The sequence below is a fragment of the Buceros rhinoceros genome, unplaced genomic scaffold (assembly GCF_000710305.1).
Source record: "Buceros rhinoceros silvestris isolate BGI_N320 unplaced genomic scaffold, ASM71030v1 scaffold12773, whole genome shotgun sequence".
Taxonomy (NCBI): domain Eukaryota; kingdom Metazoa; phylum Chordata; class Aves; order Bucerotiformes; family Bucerotidae; genus Buceros; species Buceros rhinoceros.
In genome coordinates this window covers 57,501-79,148 of record NW_010405438.1, presented here as the reverse complement: position 1 = coordinate 79,148, position 21,648 = coordinate 57,501, and the positions used below count along the sequence as shown (strand labels likewise).

General features: G+C 39.8%; 1 protein-coding gene across 1 annotated transcript in view; it reads left to right on the top strand.

The window, feature by feature from the left end:
* Positions 1-2,517: 2,517 nt before the first annotated feature.
* LOC104491333 (myosin-binding protein C, slow-type-like) overlaps positions 2,518-21,648 on the top strand; it is a gene marked incomplete at its 3' end in the record, with an annotated part of 71,922 nt that continues 52,791 nt past the window's right edge. Inside the window, 1 exon segment of the mRNA XM_010133737.1 lies at positions 2,518-2,542. Coding sequence (XP_010132039.1) covers positions 2,518-2,542 — 25 coding nt within the window.

Genomic DNA, 21,648 nt, shown 5'->3' with positions numbered 1-21,648 from the left:
AAAGAGTGAAAGGAAGAGCAAATTTGGAGTTGGTTGCTACTTCACAGTTTCAATTTATTTCATGCAGATGAAAAGCCTTTTGCTTGCACTCTCAGCTGGCCTTTACAAAACAGAGACTTCAAGAAGCACACATCTCTCCACATGCTACAAATGCCACTATAGAGTATTTCATTATTTTTTCCTACGCATAACCTATCTTCTTCCCTTGCTGCCTAGCAGAGGTTATAGAGAAAATTTAGTTTTTCTAGCTATGTCTATACCTGTAAATAAAGCAGGGCCAGGGCATGGGTTCAAGAGTTTTCCACTCTGGGGGGTGGCTAGCATGCTCCCTGGTACTGTTTTGGCTCAGGCCAGCTACCATTCTCCCACCTATGCCTAAGCATAGCTCAGGCACATGCCAGAAGCCGTTCCCTGCAGACATTTGGGCTGCAGGCTCCCAGTTTTGCTGTGTGGATGAGAACCACACACTTTCACTTGCCCCCTGGGCCAGTGGGTGGTCTCAGTACTTACTGATTTATTTAGTAGTATAAGGTAGATTAAAAGTTACATTCTGTCTTCTTGAATTTCCTTCTTCTTCCTGTAAAGGAAGGCCTTTAGGCTGTAAGGATAAGCACTTGCCTCCAATCCTTTCTCACTGTGAGACTGTGATGGAGGTCGTCTCTAATCCATACAGTGCTAGACTGTGACCACATTTAATCCTGTTTATATTAACAGGAATCTCCAGACACATAGTTATCAGAATCTCCTGGTGCATGATGAGTGAAAAGCAAAGCAAACTGTCTTTGCATCTTACAAGGGGCCACTAAGGAAACACCACGTTGGGAGAATCAGCAGTTGCTCTTCATCCCTGCTCTGGTCTCAGCCATCACAACGTTTGGTGAGTAGAAGAAAAGGGAACAAGAAAAAATTGTCTTTCCAATGTTGTTAGGTTTGTTCACACACCAATTGTCCAATGCCCTCACACTCCTACACAGAGGGACAAAATCCCCAGTTACGTAGTCAGGGTAACTGCTTTCCAAGGGCAGGAATTATTTCAGTGATATAAGGAGGTTTACCTAGAAAGTCATAGGAAACAAAGGAGGATAATAGCTCCAATATTTCTTGTTTAGGTTCTTGTAGGCTGGGGTCTTGCCCTTCTCTGTATTTTATAGGCACATGTATCAGTCAAATAAATAAAACAATAAAACACCACAATGAATAGAGCGGAAAAAAACAGATTATAGTCTGGTCTCTTGAAAAAAGGAACCCAATCCTTTATGTCTATAAAATGGTTAAATAGCCAGGAAACAATAACGCATTGGCTACAGGATAAACAGGTACATGACCACTATTCCATTTATAACTCCTGTTCAAAGACATAAAATACGTTTTCTGTAACATTTGAGTGTATTTAGACACTGAGCAGTCTGTCTAGTAGCCTAGTTCTTATCGATATGTCATAATGATAGGAACATGTGTTTTTACAGCATGAAACCCTTAAGGACATCTTCATTTATTGCGCTAATTGCTACAGTTTTGTCTCAAAACCCTCAAAGGGCATAAGAAAATAAATCCTGGTACCCCCTGATTAAGTTGACCTGCATTTCTATTGCCAACATATTCATAGCTAAAGTAGGAGTTTAAGAGGAGAGCAGCCTGGTGGTTTAGTTTAGTGGCTCAGTGAGTGTGCTACAGATAGGATTTCCATTCCTTCTGTCTGATTTCCTGGCTTGGCAAAGGCAAGGAGTGTTGCATCTCCTGAATGAGTGAAAAAAAAGATCTCATCTCTCAGCAGCGACCTCTGCAGTTAATGAGGTAGCAGTCTTGAAAGGAGCACTATAGTCTACAAAGCCAAAATGAGGATGGCTGCTGGGAAAGAACCAAAGTGTAGCAAATGTAAACAGAAGGGAGATATGGAGGGTCACCCAAACAGGAACAAAATAATCCTTTTTTCTTCATTAATATTGCAGTGTGCTCTACTCACTCCAATTTTGCATCTCACTTTCTCTTAAAGGAAGGAAATGAAGTTTCACGCAGGCATACTGTGTGTATCGTCCTTTTATTTTGTGGGAAAAGATGCAAACGTATACATGTAATTCCTCTAAGTTCTACAGGCAGGAGGGGCTCTTGAATAGCATGCCAGTCACTTTTTCAACCACTATCTGCGTGTGTATGTGTTTCTGTGTGTTACAGAGAGAGACAGAGAGAGAGCGGTGAGGCTGAATTTAGAAAGCTATAGATGTTTTCATCAGCCCCATGCAATGCAGCACAGATTCCTTCCAAAAGCCAAGGGAGCAGAGGCTGCAGACAACAGATGTGAGAGGAGTTCCCATAACTGTCGATTTTCAAAGTGTTTGCATTGAAAAGAGAGGAGGTGCTATTTTGATTGATATTTCAGTTGCCGTATATAAAGCACAGGAATTCTTCCTACCATCCGCTTGTCATACTGATCTGCATACCCTCTCAGCTGGACTTGGGGCTACTACTTACTGCATCTGAAAGGCTGAAACTCACTGGGAATAAAGAATTCTTGTAACAATGCCGGAACCCACCAAGAAAGATGGTAAGTGTAACAAATATTACCTGAATGTTTTGTATTTACAGGAATTATGAGTATGCACACACACAAAACACCTTTTAGACCATCTTGGATATTTCAGCAACAAATAATATCTAAGAGTGATAGCCATGTAACATCATTATATGATTACAGATAACCGATTCTTTTAAATTACTTCCAGGTAGGGGTATAGCACAAAACTCTTTTGGCCTCCAAATATTTTAGACAATAAACAATGGCTTTGCAGAGATATTGATAAACTATGTGGTTGTGCAAATGCTGTATTAACTTTTTAAAGACTGCAGGATTTTGTAGCGCAGTTAATAGTTTCTCTGCATTAGTGGTCCCTCTAAAATATCTAGACTCCAGAAAGCAGGGAACAAGCATTTCTTATGGTTTAAAAAGTCAGCATGTTGATACATTTTTCATAAAGTTTTGTAAGTTATTGAATAGAAAGGACATATTCATAAACCAGTTTTAAGGTTCTGATGAAAATGTATTCTGTATGTCTAATGCATAAATGAAGAATGGAATAAGTTTTTCCGTACTGGTCAAATTGGAATGATACGTTTGGCCACGTTACCAAAATTATATTTTTATATTTTTTTATATTTTAGAAGGATAGTTAAAGGCAGTAATACTGACCACTTCTGTGGTACTATAAGTTCATAGGAAAGGAACCTGTGTATGTAGTCTGCTAGCAAAATACAGAAAGATTGAAGTGAGATAGATTGTTCATTGGAGGCTGCCCAAACAGGCATAAAATGTTCAGGATCCATTAATTCATAACTTTTAAAAAGAAGTCCATTAATTCATAACTTTTTAAAAGTTAGTATTTATTTTTTACTATTTTGAAAATCTAAGCTAAATAAGCTTCTTATGTTTGCATTACTTCTATAGCTCTTCTTTTATTTTTCTGTCAAATTTAGATGCTATGTTAAGAATTTTTGATAATTATTGTTTAGCATTGACAATAGGCATGGCTTCTGCAAAGCCATAAATGTGCAAACTCTATATGCTTTGCAAGTGCTGGCAAACAAGAGGTACTCAGACTGGTTCCCTAATGTAGTCACAAATGCAAAGCTCAGTTTAATCTTAATGATAATCTTGTGGGAAGTATAGAAGTCATTAAATAGCAATTATTTCCCATCAATTCTGAAAGATCTGATAGGCCCACATGTGTAGTGTGAGTAAGTACATTTGATTTAACACTGATCTATCAATAGCAATTGTTTTATAATATTTCTTTTTGAAATATTTTCTGGTTTTGTGGAAGGCAAGAACAGAGCAACTATCATGAGCACTTGGCAGTTTCAGCACCTTGTTGGGTAGGAGCATATGAAAACTAAACTTTTTGCATGACTGAGTCTTAAGCAAGCAGTGTTGACAGACGAATGTGATCGTTTTACTTACTGGGCCTCCTTAGTGCTCGAGGACAATGATGGATGAAGTATCCTTCTGAAAATAGCTACACCAAGTGCACATACTAATACTAGAGCCTAATCCTCTATATCAAACCCGGAGCCAAGCCCCTTCTAGAGTGTCTTATTTGTAATTCAAATGATTTACACGTGTATTAAGTGTCCTTTCTATTTGATCTCTTATTTGACTGGATATTACACAGTTTAATCAGAATGCATTCTGTGGCTGCCAACTAAAAAAAACCCCCAAACTCAAATATTTCTTTCAAAAGATATGTGCTTTCAAGAAAAATTGTTAGGAGGGTCACGTTTCAAAGATTTTCTTGTAAAGTAGTGATAACAAATGCAGCTCCACGGCTGTGTAACAAAATAAGTTTAGCAACTCTGAACACATTCATTATATTGACAGCTGAATAAATGTGATTTTTGATGAGTTGTTATGTAGGAACATAAAAAATGTTGGAGCTTTCTGTCCTGATAGAGCTAGAGTTCACAGGTAGTAATGAGCTCTGGAACAGTGATGCATGCAGATTGTAGGCTGGTTGTTCCTCCTTGCACCCATCTTATTTTCAGCCAGTAGATCAGGGTGATAACAGGATTATCTTAAGAGATTAGCTATTTCCTAAAGATTTTGTGTTGATCAAGAATTCATCTGGGCCGGTGGCAGTGCTAGCATAGTAAGTACAAGTACTTGCTATAGTGGTGGCAGGAATATTCAGTACCAATAACAGTACAATACCACTGCTATTACTTGTACTAACTCCACCAGTAATAATTCAGAACCTCATGTGTCCATCAAATGCCTGTTCTCAAGGTAATTTCCAAGATATGAAGGATTGAAGGTAATTAATTTATGAAGATGAACCTTGGACTGACTACATTCTAGCAAGTGCCACTGAAAGGACTCTCTGAGCAATCTTTGGAGTACTTGTTGGCAGACTACAATAGAAAACAGAGAAAAAAAGAGCCTTAAGGCTTCTGCATCACACGGGTACCTAAGCAGTATTCTTCTGTCATTTCCAAAAGAAGCAATCTACATGAATTAGCCCATACTCCTTATTCTCACAGGTCCTGCCAGTTAAAAACAGCACACAGAAGAGCAAGCAGCTGAGAAATCAGCTAACATGTGAATGTTAAGAGAATCTCAGCTTTGCAATTTTTTGTCACTGCAGTCTCTGAAGTACATAGCTAGATCTTTCAGAGGCATCACTGTTGCAAGCTCCTGGGCTTTTTTTCAGGCCAAATGCTCTTTGAGCTATTTTAAGATTATTAGATTACCGAAGTGAGATATTTCCTGGCTTGGTGAGAGTGTAGCCTCACGATGTGCTCTTAACAAATAGGATCACCAAATTAAACACACCACTCAGCTTAGAGAAGGTTGCTGGAGCACTTCAATCTGATGGAATTTGTCACTGTAGAAAGAGGCTTCCATGTCTAATGATTTAACACCTTTACTGTACTCCTGAAAAGCCCAAATCCTGTATATTATATCAGCTGTGTCTTCTTTGAAGTATATGGTCATGCCATTGGAAGGTAGTTTTGCCTTAGCCTGTTCAAAAGTGAATATTCACAAGGGGAAGTTTACATCAACGGGTTAACTGATCCCAGTGTATGACTTGGATAGGACTGTGATGCCAAAGACCTTTACCAGTGCATTTAAATTTAACGGCCTTTATTTTTCCTGGTGACTAATAAAATGACCCTCCCTCACATAATTACTTCCTGTAATTTATTTTAATCACTCAGCCAATCTTTCCCCTCTACCCTTTCCTTTAACCAATATTCATAATAAGAGCTGCCCATTAATTAGGTGCCCTCTTAAACTGTCACAGGCCATGGCATTTGGATATGCTTTTGTAGAAGTGCCAAGTGTCTCAAGAGCAACCGTTTCAAACTATTTGTGGGCATCATCCCACAGGGACAGGTGCAAGTCAGTCCGAGTAGGCAGCTCTGTAAATTTGCTTTATTTATTCTCACCAATCTAGGAAATAACTCATGGCTGTGAGTTACCAATCATTCCAAATTTTAATCCAATGCATTTATCAACTGCCTGCCAACTTCATTTTCCGAGGGTTTGCAAACTCTGCTTGAATACTGCCTGGACCATCCACGTACTGGCAAGGAATCAACACTGAAAATCAGAGAGCCTACTTTAGACAGTGTTTTACTAAAACTTTTTTCAATGTGTAAAAAGCATAGATATAAAAGTTATGGAGAAAACTGTGTGCATATACTGTCTGTTAGAAGGACAATCTCTAAAACATGGGGCAATCTGTGAAAGGAGTAAACAGACGGACAGTAGAGACTGAATTTGAGATATGGTAACACTGTTCTCTCTGAAGAGGCCCAGCTGAAACAGCCTTTACTTCTATCGGCTTTTAAACGTGACTGTTTTTGTTTCATTGCATGATTCTTCTATAATTATATTCGCATTATATTTATAGTATTTAAAACAATACCAGTCTGGTGTTTCAAAACAATGACAATCAAGACAATGCTGTGGACCAGCATTCCAGTGAGAAACCAATCTCATTATCGAGGTTGGATAAGAATTAGTTAAAGTAAGATTTCTTTTAATATCATATTTTCAAGGCTAGACAATTTTTCAATGGTGAAAAAGAAGTTAAATGGGAATTGTGTTTCTTCGTCTGGATTTGGCTTGTGTCAATATTAACACTGCTGACAGAAAGTTTTCCTGAAAATTCAAGAGCCCAGCATGTGAATGTTGTGTAACATTGCTTAGTGCTTTCCATGCAGAAGACTGGACCTGTAAAATCGTTTCATTATGGCACCAAACTGGGTAGTGCAGCTGCTGTTGTCCTTGCTGTACGGACAGATGATTCAGTGAGGCAAAAGAAAAGCATACAGATATCCACCTTCTGCCGTCATCATTGCCCCTCTGCAGGACTGGCTGTAAAACGCATTCCCATTATTTCTAACTACCTTCAGTCTTGGAGCCAAAGCACACTCAAAGTCAGGCCCGTATATATATGCATAACTTACTAACACTGAATTAGTCACAGGTAAACGAGTTTTGGTATATGAGGAAAGGAGGAAACCCTAACCTCTTATCTTTGTTTCCCTCTCAATTCTTTAGAAAGTTTCTCTTCATCACCTCTAGCCAATAAATTTAAAGCCCTTGCAAACGGAAAGCAAACTTACGCCTAACTGTTGTAATCAGATCTGTTGGGGTGGGCCCCGCTCCCATCCTGAGCCCTATAGAGCAGTGTCCTCCTGCACAGATCTTGTTGCACTCTGGGAATTGAGTTGTTCTTAGACTGTCTTTACCCTCCCATTACTAATTTCTAAGCATTGCTCCCACACTTCCTTCTGAGATGCCAGAGCATCTCAAATTTGGTTTTTGACCTTAAGCCTCCACTGCTCCTAAGCTTAAAGCTGCTTTTCCAGTCAGATGAATTTGATTGAAAAACCCCTATTTTGGAGTATTTATGTTTTGTTTTATTATGGTGTAAACTGAAGGAACTGCATGGATTTTTCTTTCTTCTACAACGCCTTGATTTTATTTAAATAATAGTGTAGATGGATAATGCAAGATTGATCTGTCTTACTGTTGTTTTTTCTTGAGTGGAAAAGCTCGTCCAAACTGTGCAAAAGGCAGCGCATCTATGCACAGGGAAAATATTTTACTATGGTCACACTAAAATAAAAAACTCATTGAGTTCAGGAGGAAAGAAGAGAACTGTCTTTCGGCGGACCAGAGGGTGCTTTGTACTTGGCAAACATGAAATTACCAAATGCTGCCTTTGTGCCTCCCTATGCTGCACCTGTTGTGAAGATAAATAAAGGACTGCCCAGTTCTTTCCCCTCATACCTCCTAAATATATCACTTTAAGAGAGCTTTAAAAAAAAAACCAACCGTGCTGCAGACAGCACCACTGAGTGGTGCAGTTGACACACCAGAGAGACATGACATCATCCAGAGGGGCAAGATACCATCCAGAGGGGCCAGGACAAGCTGGAGAAGTGGGCTTGTGTGAACATCGTGAGGTTCAACAAGGCCAGGTGCAAGGTCCTACACCTGTGTTGGGACAATCCCCAGTATCGATACAGGCTGGGGGATGAAGGGATTGAGAGTAGCCCTGCAGAGAAGGATTTGTGGGTAGTGCTGGATAAAAGGCTGGACATGAGCCGACAATGTGCGTTTGCAGCCCAGAAATCCCACCATATCCTGAGGTGCATCAAAAGAAGGGTGGCCAGCAGGTCAAGGGAGGTGATTCTGCCACTTCACTCTGGTGAGACCTCACCTGGAGTACGGTGTCCAGCTCTGGAGTCCTCAGCACAAGAAGGACATGGACCTGTTGGAGAGGGTCCAGAGGAGGGCTGGAACCCCTCTGCTATGAGGACAGGCTGAGAGTTGCGGTTGTTCAGCCTGGAGAAGAGAAGACTCTGGAGAGACCTTATTGCAGCCTTCCTGTGCTTAAAAAGAGCTTGTAAAACAGATAGGGACAGTCTTTTTAGAAGGGCCTGCTGCAACAGGACAAGGGGTCATGGTTCTAAACTAAAAGAGGGGAGATTTAGACTAGATATAAAGAAGAAATTTTTTAAAATGAGGGTGGCGAAACACTGACACAGGTTTCCTGGAGAGGTGGTAGATGCCCCATCTCTGGAAACATTCAAGGTCAGGTTGGATGAGTCTCTGAGCAACTTGATCTAGTTGAAGATGTCCCTGTTCACTGCAGGGGAGGGATGGACTAGATGACCTTTGAAGGTCCGTTTGAAACCCAAAGCATTCTATGATTCTACAGTACTCTTCTGCTCCATGAAAAACTAGGTGAGTTTTTTCAAATTACTTTCAGGGATCTCCCAAACAAGATGGGAAGGTCTGTAGTTGCATAGCAATAAAATAGCAGAGACATCTGGAGAGACCTCAGTTATCAGAACATTAGTAGCTGCCACATACATTAACACTCCTTGGAAAATATGTTGTACAACACATTTCATGTTTCATGCGATGACATCCAGGGGTTCCCTGAAATTGAAGAGCAAATCAAGTTTGAAAAAATAAACCTGGGGAAATATCCCTTGGGATAGGGCCAAATGCTAAACTTGTCACTCAGGGAAAATGCAGAGATTCCATTAAGTTACAGGACCTAGTTTAATAATTGCTCTAGAGTGAGGGCCACTCGTGGCTTTGCACTGAATGTAAAAATCCATAAAATAAAGTCGAAGGCAAATGGATAGAATTATTAATTTCAGTTGTAACTAGAATTGTATCAGTGCCATTTCATATAGCTTTGTCTCTTGAGTTTGAGGAACTGTGTGGCCAAGAAACAGCCCCTTGTCTTCCTGTCTAGCCTTCTCTCTCTGCTTGCAGTCACAGCTGAAGCACTACTTCTGAAAGCTCAAAAAAAAAAAAAAGTTTCTCTTTTTCACTGCTGTTAGGGAACCAACATTTGAAGCCATTTTTCCATCATTCACCAGGGGATTTTGATGCACTTTATGACTGCTGGGAGATCTAAGCTGAAGACGTCCCTGCTGAGTGCAGGTTGGACTAAATCACCTTTGAAAGTCCCTTCCAAGCCAAAGCATTCCATGATTCTATGACTCTTTGAAGTTTTAGTCTTTCGCTTTGAAGAGTTGTTGGTGTTTTAAGAGTTAGGGAAGAGAGGACTGATCTGACATGAATGTCCATGATAGTTCATTGAAAATTTTATTAAGTTTGCAACCGTACAAAGATTCTAATGGTGTTTACACTGCCACAGATGATCTCTGGATTAGGAACCAGATACCCAGATAGAAGTGTGTGCAAGTGAACTAGGTGTCCCCACTCCCACTGGAGTCACGGACAGCAGGTCATTACAGTCAGTGGAACCCAGTCTGCTGCTCAGCTGACCAGCCAGCAGTTGCCTAAACATAGGTACATACTGCCATATGAGACGCTCCAGGATACAGAGAATACCCATTTTGGGCTGGTAGATATGACTCAGGACCTATGGGAGACCTGCAACACCCTGGAGTAGCAGCTAGAAACCAGAAGGGTATGCTACAGCATCTGAACATAATTGATCGCCTGTGTTTAAGAAAATTATGGTGAATAAAAATCTAATTCTGTTTGTTATAATGGTAGCTTGGACTCCTAGCTCACACTGTAGACACATTCATTTGTCTGCCTTTTTTCTGAGTCCCTTAACAATAAGGCTGCAGAGTTATTCTCTATAATTTAAGCAATTAGTGTTTAAGGAGCAATGGATAGTTTTATAAGAAGACAAGGAGAAAGCTCTACTCCAGCAATATTTGCATGTGATACTCAGATCCCTCAATAAATGAGGAAGTAGTACATTGGGCCTTGATTCTTTTGACTCGAGAAGAGTGCATTTGACTGTAATCTGCCAGGTGCTCTGATAAAAATCAAATAATAATAAAAAAAAAACCAACCTGAAAAGAAAAGTTGCTATTGCCATTTTTTGGTTGTTATTTGGGGGATCCATCTGCTTTTACTTGCTTCTTTTTTTATAAGAAGGAGTCAACAGACTTTATTCCATGGCTGAGTGTTTAAATTAACTCAAAAAAATTTTTTTTTTTTTTATCAATGAGAGGAAAGAGAAAGTTGCTTTCCTGCTCAAATTAACATCAATTCCTCTTCTTCCTTTCTACCCTAGCTTACTCTCACTTCCTCCAACAGCTTTATGCTGTTGTATGAATGACTGGTTACATCAAGGACATTTCTAGCTATGAATAGCAATCACTTTTTATGTAAAATAATGAAGTGTTTCTGAACATCCACATGGCTTAGAACTGCCTCTTCTCACACCCACAGCTTTCTACTGTTTGGCCAAGCGTCTTTCTATGTATTTTCAGCTCAAAGTGCCAAAGTAACCTGTAGCCTCTGCTGCAGTTAGCCATGATAGTGTTAGATGTCATAACACTGAAATGTTGCGTGCCCTGATTTAGATGTCGTGATAACGAGATATTGCATGTCCTGCTCTCTAGTAGTGCTAGATGAGGGTTAATTTAGGGGATTAGACCTCCTGGAGAGGGTTGTTGAACAGAAAGTCAAATATGACACGGTCTCAGAAAAGTTCCAAAATTCAAAAAAAATCACCTTCCTAAAAATTGCTCCATGATCTGCCTTGGAGCAAAGTTATTTCTCTCAGGGAAGACCTTCATGAACATGTTATCTTGCAAGTTGGTCAGTGAATGTGACTTCCATGCACGGCAAAGAGTTACAGTACCAGGATGTGGAAGCATGGCTGGGTAACTCATTCCGCAGTTTACAGCCCCAGCCATGTCCCTTCTCCACGTTCCCAAAAGTGCGCAGACACTGCAGCAAGAAGTGAGTTCCTGCTGTATCTTACAGCAACAGAACATGTTCAAGAGAGTCGTTGCTCTCTCTTCCCTGGAGACTAGGAAATATTTCTTACATAATTTGCTATTCCCTGGCCCTATTACTAAATGAAAATAGCATGTGATCTACTTCTTCGAGCAGTTGTCCTTATATGTGATGGCTCCAGTAAGTTATTTTGATCAGGTGATTATTACAGAAAGCTCTGTTCTAATTTAATTCTCTGTAGGATCAAGAGGTACTTTTAGTGAGCATCTGAAAGCGTTGTTCAGTAGTACTGTGATGCTTCCTGAGAGGGATCTGTATTAAAATACACACTCATCACAATTTTGCAGGCTCAGAATAACTTCCTAATTTTGGTCATAAATGCCAGGAGTAGATCGCAGTCACACACAGTCACAGATGAAGATTCCGATTTCATACAGATTTCTGTTTATAAGCCTTAGCTCTGTGTGCACATACATAGCTTGCAGAGGTATTTGTTTCTCTTCTTGTCATTGAACCGACTGGATGGAACACATCACTCAGGGACTGAGCAAAAGCAACTCACAAACCAGCTCTTGAACAACGGTCATGCTTCGCTCAGCCAGCATGCAAACCCAGTCCTAAAACCTGTTCTAAGTGTTGTCTTCCGTCTAAGCCCTGAAGTTGTGATGAAATTGAACCAAATACAGGTGCAGCTAAAACCGAAAGAGACTGCAGATGAAAAGCTTACCTGTTCAGTTGATGGGATAGGTCTTACTCCTTGATACTCACCTACTCCAGTGTGCTAGTGGATTAGAAAGAGCGGTAAGACATAGTTGCTGAATTCCAAGCTTTGAGTATTTTTGTGTTCATTTTCATAACTTTCCGCCACAAGATCTTTTCTGTGCTAGAGAAATGCACAAATTATGGCCCCTAGCATCAGTTCCAACTTTTCTAGAAGGAAAGAAAATTTCCTCTTATCAGTCTGAGCTGATCGTGCTAGTGCGATAGGGCCTTTCACTGTTTCCTGACCTGAAATGAAACATTGCAAACTATTTGCACACCTGAAACTAAACGGTATTACATTTCTGTCCCTTTTCAACAGCTTTGTTAGTTTCTGGTACCACTAAAGCATTGTTCCTAGCAAATATTACAGAAACCGCTTATCCCTGGTGATGTGGAGAATATCTGTGGCTAGAGATATCTAGGAACAGTCACATGAGAAATGCCATGCAGATGAAGTAATTCATTGACTAATAGCTTCTGGATCTCGTGCTGTAATATTTACATAGATAGAGATATACATACACACACTGTAGCACATTTGGTATCTTCTGTTTTTATAAGAACACAGTATCTAGGCCAAAAACCTTATTTTAGACCTAAAGAGGAGTGTAATACCAATGGAGGCTGTGGCTGCCACTCCTCCACAGATGCAGACTTCAGTGAAGACACAGAGGGTCAGATGCCTGATGACATTTTTTCCATGGCATTCCCTCCAGCCTTACTAATCTTTCATCTAAGCTTTCCTTAGCCCTATTTTTAAAGGGGAAATCTGACCTCTGTCCTCTGCCCCTTTTTCTTTGCCCTTGTTTTGTATTTCCATGTTTTGCAACGAAGGTTCCTCTCTTACTCAACAGCTTTTTTAGCTGAAGAGAAAGTATAATCAGTGAGCTGTGACTGTTATTCACAATAGCATCTCAAATACATTTTTCTGTCATGCTTTCTAAGAGCTTTCTTTTATACTTATCACTTTGTGATTTACTGATGCAAACCCTCGCAGCTTGTCTGCAAACATCCTGCTGTGGAGTTTTCCCTAAAGGCAAAGTTAAGCGATTTTTTTGAAGTGAAGGCTTATAATTCTCAATTATCTTCATTGCTGCAGAAGGAGATTGAGAAATAGAAAACGTAACAGTATTAACACAGAGGGATGTATGTAATTTCGTATGCCTAACACCACAAAGGCATATACGTGACTTTCATGTACATAAATACTGCTGCAGAATCCACTTGTTTTTCAATAAAATGCTGCATCTGAGCAATGATATTTATATGCAAACTAGCTTACCAAAAAAGAAAACCCCCAAAGTAATTACACAGAATTCCCATTAAATAAGTAGGTTTCTGAGGTTTAACTTAACTTCTGATTCTTTTAGTGTTTGATATCAGCAATACTGCAACTCTGATACAAAGCTTTCCTGCACTGCTAGTTACGTTTGGGGTTCTTTAAATTCTTCTCCAGACTTATTTACAAATCAGCTTTGGTTGCCATGTACTGGAATATCAGCACTCACAAAAAGTAGCAGCCCCTGAATTTCGTAGCCCATAAATACGAGTTACCCTCAGTAAACTAAGGAAGTGGATGCTGCTACCCTCTTTTTTATCTTGGATGAGTTATATTCTGCAAACCTGATGACTGAAAAAAAAATTCAGGTTGACATAAGTAACGGATTATTAGTGATTAGCTACTTGAAATAACCTCTAATCACCTACGCACCTGACAGCCCTATGTCAGGGTTCCTCATTACACTCGCATTCTGTAAGACGTTATCTCTCAAGAGAAGGCCGAGTACTGAAGTGCAGCTGAACAGGAGAGTACTTTAATCTGAAGGAAGTCTGAGAAGACTCTTCCTTCTTGAAAATAACAGAGTATTAAATTATCTGTCACCCACTGTCAAATAGACTTGAAGAAAACGCTTTTCTTATTTCCTATTTGGACAAGTCATGACACTGTTTAGACACAGATGTTGTACATGTTACTTTGACAAAGTTATCAGCTGATAACAAGCCGATGAATTCAGTCCTGCGGAAATCCCAGTGTTTGGTTTTGCCTTGACCCTCAAAGAAAAGTTGATATTTGAAAAACTATGGAATGGGAATACCAGCAGGTTTTAATTTTAAATTGTTGAAATGTTTTCATCTGAAATTTGTTGAAATGAAGGCTATCAGAAGGTCTCAATGCTTCCTGAAATAAATTAGATTGCATAAATTCACGTCACTACAGCTTTATTCCGGTGCCCTCATTTTCCCCTGAGAGTTAAGCTCTTTAAGTGGAATGATTTCCCACTATCTGCACATACTCACATGGCTCTCAGGACTAACTTGAATGCATCGAACAACAGGAGATGTAGTCCTTTGTAGAACTCAATCCAGTTATGCAGAGCATCAGGTCCCTAATGAGATTTCCATAAAACAGTACTGCAATTGATTTCCTTGATTCAGAGTGAAATATTTCGGGATAGCTCAGCAACACAACAGTGTGGTGATTTGGGCTGAGCAAGAGTCAAGACATTTTTCTAAATTAGGGAAATGCTTCCTGAGCTGGTTTGGAAATTATCTGGACAGTCTGAAAGGAAGTTGTTTACTAGTTAAGTATCCATCTCTTGAAATAAATGCCCTTTCAGCTTTATTGCTCACTTTTATCCTATAATTAGAAGTGCAACTGTCATTGAAAATATGTTAAGTTTGAGGAATAAATTATCATCATTCCTAAGAAGCAGTTCTTTGTTTTATGAAGTTTTTAATCCAATAACTTTGTCCCCTTTATTATGTTTTGCAGCTTTCATAAAGGAAGTATTACTCAGTGCACTGCTATCTCTGGTATCATATTGTGGTGTCTTTTGCTTTCATTTTCCCCTAGAGAATCTCTCAAACTAAATGAAAATATTTGCTCCAAGACAATAATAGTTAACAAGCTATTGCAAGAAAGAATATGAAACTGAGAATAAAGCCTATCTATTGCCATGCTTTTTTACACAAGATAAAACTTTTCTGATGAGTGGATTAATTGGTTTCAGTAAATACATAACAAAGATTAGTTAGAATTGGGTTATATAACACAAGAATTTCACCTGGCTAGGCTTGGAGTCATATTGTAAGCTCAATTTCCAGTTAGCACCTGCTGCTGAAAAAATCATACTATTGCACAGGCAATTTAACACATTGAAAATGTGTTTCAACATCTAATGAATCTCAGGAACTACACTGTGTTCATGCCTTTTTGTTTTTATGACTGTCTCCTGAACATTGGAACTAACAAAACCCAGCTCTCTATGGCTGTGTGTCTTTTGTCCCTGCAAATACTAAAATACAGATTACATAATTTTGACCTTTGAACCAGATCACTGTTTTTTAACCTGAAGACAAGAATCAGACTTGCTCTGACTCTTCCCTGCTCCCTGGAAACCCCAGTCCTACCTGAAGCTGGGAACCCAGACAGCAGGGGTGACATCGGCAGTGTTGTAAGCCAGCAGCGCCCCTTACGGGTCGTTAACCGAAGGATCACGGACACCATCAGGTTTAGATGGAGTCTGTGGATCCGTTCTCAGACCTTAACGGGACCTTTCTAACACATACTATGAAAAAGGTAGAGTGAATACTCACAGCTGAACTCTAGTATAGTGGGAGTGATTCTGCAGAGCTTCTGTCACACCTACAGTCCTTTTCTGCTACAGCGGAAGGCAGAGATCTGTGCTAACTGCTGAGAAAACCCGAGCTAGGGCTTTCAGGCATGAAACAGTAGAGGTAAATCTGAGACTGAGAAGCCCAGGTCAGGTGTTTCAGGACTGTTATGTTGTTGGGTTTACAACATTAAAATAGGACAACTGCGTTTGTAGGAAGAAGCTGACTCTGGGTGGAATTACCAAAGTTTTCTCTACGCAAATATTACGGGCTAAATGCCCACTAAGAATTTTTTCAGTGACATTTGGGGTTGCATACACCTCATTTTATTACAGGTTTTGCAATGACACTTCAAAATAAAATATTTTTTGTTTCTAAACATGGAAATAAGACTTAACACACCAAGATGTGGAATTAACACAGATTCAGGCCCGGAAAATTTTTCAGTGGCTTTGCAGGTGCAGCTGTGCTGCCAAAGCTTCCTCATACAGGTACAGTTATGACAGCAAATTGAATTACCTTATCAGCACACATTACTTTGGTAAACACTATAACACCTTTCAGCGAAATTCTTTTGCCATACAGATGATGTAACCAGCAAAACTTTGCCTACAGGATTTTGAAGGATAGATGGTATCACAAAATTTCAGTTTTGAAAGTTAAATTTTTTTTTCCTTTCTTTTAAATGGCAGAATAAGTTAGAAAACTGCAATTGTGAAAAACTTGGTGAAAAAATATTTAGTCAAAATGTTTCAGATGAGTGTAGCTCTCACATTGTAGACTACTGCTAGTCTGTCATCTGTGGGATACAAGCATTTATAGTCCCTTTTCTCTTAGAAGCACAAGTGCGCAGAGAAATGGAATTTTATTTACTCCATGTCAGTGTCTTCTGGGCTGAATAGGTTAAAAATGAGTTTGAGAATGCATGGGAAATCAACAACTTGACTGAGCCACCAACTTTACCTTTATTTATCTATTTTAAATACAGTCAGCACTTGGCAACCTTCTAGTTCTCAGTTACAGTACGTACCCAATTCAAGAGTGCCAAAGAAGACTTGCACCACCCGATGAGGGTGCTGACTGCTGATGACGGCCTCCTGCCTAACAGAAATTAAATATAGGAGGTTTCAAAGCATGAATGATGTAATCCTCTACTGGACAGCGTACTTGCAGAATCTTAGAAGAAGATAGATATGTAGACATACATTTTATTAATTTTTTTTTCTTTAGAGATTAATTCCTATATGAGATCAAAGTTCTCGTAAGAAATAAGAGATATAGATGTATACATATAATCAGATCTGATTTAATAGCATCATTTTAGAAAAATGAGAACCGCAAGGAAAAGAAACAATGGTTGCTTCATACACTTCCATAATTACAGATGGCAATGAAGACAAACTCTGGAGTCATCAGTTACACTGCATCTCCTGAAGTGGATCTAAAACTATTTCTTTGGTGGCTAATGTGTTCCACAGAATTCACTCTTACTGGGCTTTTGTTTCAACTGTTCATTCAGTTTTTCAGTCCTTAAGTCAAGGATGATTCTGCATTTATCATATGATGGTTTGATCAGATGCTGTGGCCCATAAAATCCTTTACAATTGGAATTATTTAGAATATTCCTGAAACAGAAGTCCTGTTGGTGAGATTATATGCTGGGACTAATTATTATCCTTGGGTTTTCTTTTGTCCTAGAAGCTAAAATTCATTAGGAACAGTCTTGAATTTTAATCATATGCAAAACTAAATTTTTAAGCAAACTGTCAAGTTTATTTTTATTCCAGTTCCTACCTGAAGATGCATCAAGGGATTATGATACTTTTAATTGTTAGAATACAAAAATAATTTCAGCTTCAGTGAACTTGCCAATTTGTTCACTTTGTTGCAATTAGAGACAACGCATTGCTGTTTTCACATCTCACTAGAAACAGCCACAGTGAACCAAAACAGACAGTCTCATCTGTCTGCACCATCATTACAAGTGGAAACAGAAAATAGAAATACATTCATAAATTTATCAGTCTGACTCCATCACGCTGTAGGCCACAATAACTGTCATCTAGGCAGCCTCCAGAGCACCTCCACTTATTCTCTTCAGTCCTTTAGAAAGACTTTTGCACTCAGGACCTAGGACTGAAGTCTGTTTATAATAGTTTCTGTAGCTTTATTTTAACAGTAACATGGGAATTGTCCATGGATATTTGTAAAAAACAGGTAATGATTTCAGCTGGGATTATAGTTTCTTGCTTCCATTCAGACTGGGAACTGTCTGCGGAAGTTACATGCAAATCAGATTATTTCTAAGTGGAGAACGGAGACTCATGAGGCACCAGACAGACCCTGAATGCATTAAGAGCGCTTTTATTGATTAAAAATGACTTTGAATCAAGCCCTCTGTTTCCCAGCTCATTTAATCTGGAGTCTGCTAACAATATTGTTTGCCAGTGAAATGCTCATCATGCTCTGGTAATCTCTATAGTTTGTTCAGCAAGTTCCTGTCTTCCAGAAGATAAGGCTATGGCTTTTAATCACATCACTGATGCTACTGACTCTGTGCTGGCCTGGGTGAGGTGACACATAAAAAAATGGTCAAACTGTTTTTAGCCATTTCCCTTCTTTAGAGCACTTTCTTTTTGCAGGGAATGTAAGTAACACTGAAAGGCAGAAGCTTTACTTCTTTTTCCTGCTGGTGATCCAGACATGAAATCTGTCAAGCAGCTGTTCCACATGCATGGTCCTTCTCTGCACATCTATTTCAGTGGAGCATCTAGCCCAGGAGAAAGCCATGTGCCACAACGGCAGTTCTCATGTCTTATGGGGGTCGCGCACAGGGAACAATCCTTGCACGCAACAACTGCACAAGGGCTGGGGTGAGCCATGCTCTCTCCCCAAACTAGCATTTTATCTATTTTTGTCTGACTAGCAGAGTCAGCACTTTAGGAATGCCTACGTAATAGTTATATTTGTCTGATCCCTTGAGGCTATGTCCGCAAGCTTAATCCACCTACTTACATTTGACACAAGTTGACAAGTCTTTGTGACATATAGCATTAAGTGACCATCCTCATGCTCTTTGACATATGAAAGTCACTTCAATATGCTGAGGTTACACAGACAGATATCGTACCTGTATCCATGATGATGTAGATATAATCCTGGTTCCCTTTCACGTAAATGGGAGTAAGCCCTCTGGTCAGACTGGGTGAGGTCCTGAATCCCTTGGCTATTCAGGCCACAGTCTTTGCTTGGTTGTAACCAAAGTATATCTAACTGCAAGGAGAAATTAGTGCAGGAGACTTTCCCCTTCCCTCTTGTGAATATTACAGCCCAGTGATGGTGAAATACTATCTTTAGACTTCGTGCAAGCCTTGATTTAATGCTCAAGGTCATTTCCTTCACCTAAGGGGAAAAAAAAAAAAAAAGAAAAGCCACTACTCATTTTCCAATATCACTGAGATGATCCTAAGCCTACCCAAAACAAACCTGGTCATAAGAACAGAGTCACAAGATGAGAAGAGTTATCCAGCCAGACCTCTTTCCCCGTATGCTTGCTAATAGCCTGTAGCTCTCAAATGGTCTGAACTCCAAGTCTCCAGAATACTTTGTTCCCAGCACAGGAGTAGGACCTGGAGACTGTTTTAGAACTGTCAGCATGCCCTGTTACGTTTACACTCCAATGTGAAAAGTAATACATATGATGTCAGGGAGTTTCTATGCCTGTTGCCGTCAGAAGCCAGTGGAAGTGGGAACTTGGAGACCTTGAAAACTGGCTGCCACATATAAGAACCCTGCCAGTTCCCTGCCAAAACTTCTTGTGGTTATTGCAGGTTGGATGTCAGTGCAGCCAGACCTAAAATGGAGTTGAAATTTTAAAAAATGGTACTCCAATTTTAACATGGTTCTTAAGCATATCCATAACTTCAGCACACGGGTAATCTCATGGAACTTTTTGAAACTTGGTTATCTATACGCATAGCAAGGCATTTTAAGTCTTATTTTATCTGAAAAACTTAACATAGTAAATGTGGAACAGTGATGGAAAATTGCTGGTAATAGGTCAAGTTGCATCTCCTGCTGATTTTCAAGAGTGTATGCGTGTACATATAATTATAAATCAAAAATAAAAACGTCTTGGCTCTAAGTGCTCATATCCTATGTCAAACTGGATCCTGAATGCATCTCATGACATGGCTGAGGCATGAAAGCATTTCTGGAGATGCAATCTAAGCAACAGTTGTGCTTTCACTTTATTTGCTAACTACATTTCTTAATATACTATCCTTTCTGAGTAGCCATGTAGAAAGGACTGCCTAGTTAATTCCTTTTTCTTACTGTAGAATTACATATAGTCAGCTGCTTTACAAGTTTCACAGCCAATGAATAATCCAAGGTCTGTGTTTGGCATGATACAATCCACTGAAATGCAACCTTCTTAGCTTCTTAAATGAAGAGCTGTGAAGAAGAGATTGTTAGCTTTTGTCTTAGAAACTGTGAGGCAGAAATTAACTTTAGTTGCTTAGTAGAAGGCCCGGTTGACATTCGGTTACCAACTCAGCAGTAACTGGACCTTCGACTTTCCTGTGTAGCTCGAGAGGCATCGTTACAATCCAGTGAAGAACACTTCTTCTCCCAAAGGGATGAGGAGTGCATGCTGGAGGCAACACTCTCTCCACCACCAGCCCCCCTGACAGTGCCTCGGCAGAGCACCATATTAGGCAATGGCGCTGTTGGGAATGGCATCTGGGTTCTCCAGTGAGCATGCCTCCTAGGGAAGGAGCACAACCATAAGCTGCTGGTTGAGTGCACAGAGTCCTTTCCTGGCTGACAAGCCTGTTGCAGAGGTCAGCCAGAGAGGGCTATCATTCTTTGGGGAGGTGGAAACTACTCGGTGCTATTAATGGGTTTTTTCCTGGCTGTCCTCAGGAATGGAACTGTAAGCCAAGCATGACCATGAAAGGGGTCGCACATGACCAAAAGATTATGTTGAAGTATCTCTCACGTCTCTGCCACCCCCAGTGCCTAGAACTCTCCCTCTTTCCTTTTTCCTCCCATACCATACTTGAGGTCTCTCCCTTGAGCTCAGTTCTTGCTTTGGCTTTCCTAGCAATAGCCTGAACAGCCTTGAATTATGGTTTGGGAGAGAAATAATGGACTTCTTGGTCTGACTTCAGTCACCATCTCATCAAAGAATTGCAGAATAGCTAGGTTTGGAAAGGACTTTTGGACACTGTCTAGCCCAACCTCCCTGCTAGGAACTGGGTCAACTAGAGCAGGCTGACTATGACATTGCTCAGGTTTTTAATATCGCTTTGTACCTCTGCATGTATGAGATTAAGTTTAGACCATAAAAATAGCGTTTCAGGTCTGGTCAGTGGTGTAGATTTTGGCTAAAATCTGTGCCTAGGTAAGACAGGATTGGAAAGATGTGTGATTTCTGACCAACACTACTGTCTGATGAAGCCAGGAAATATCTTTCAAAATGAAAGACAAACTCAAGTCAACTCCCTCATAAGGCTCCTAACCCTTTCATCTGAGTCTGGAAAGTGCTTAGCTTGGTGAGCTTTTGTGTATAAACTTGTGGCTCTATCTGGTGAGCCAGGGAGATTTTTCTAGTTCAATGTTCCTAAGAATACTGCCTGTTTCTAGCTATTAAATCTCAAAAAGACAAGTATAGAGTCAACAGTTTTCTGCTATTGCTTTTGCATACAAGAAACAGACTTCCATGCCACAGAGATGTTATTATGTTCTCAGTGGAAGCAGTGAGAAATATCATAATAGTAGAGTGAATATGTTCCAAGATGTACTTTTTGTGTACGTGAAAAAATTAAGTTTTTTCCTAGGCCACAAATCAAAACTTAGTATGTTGGTACTTAGACCAGAAAAAAAAAATTGCTATGAACCTAAGTAAAGCTACTTTATTATTACCAGACTCTGTGTCTGTTGGCCTTTATATATGTTCTCCTATTTATTCCACATCATGAGTGCTGTAACCAGAACGTACAGCACTGAGCTCTTTC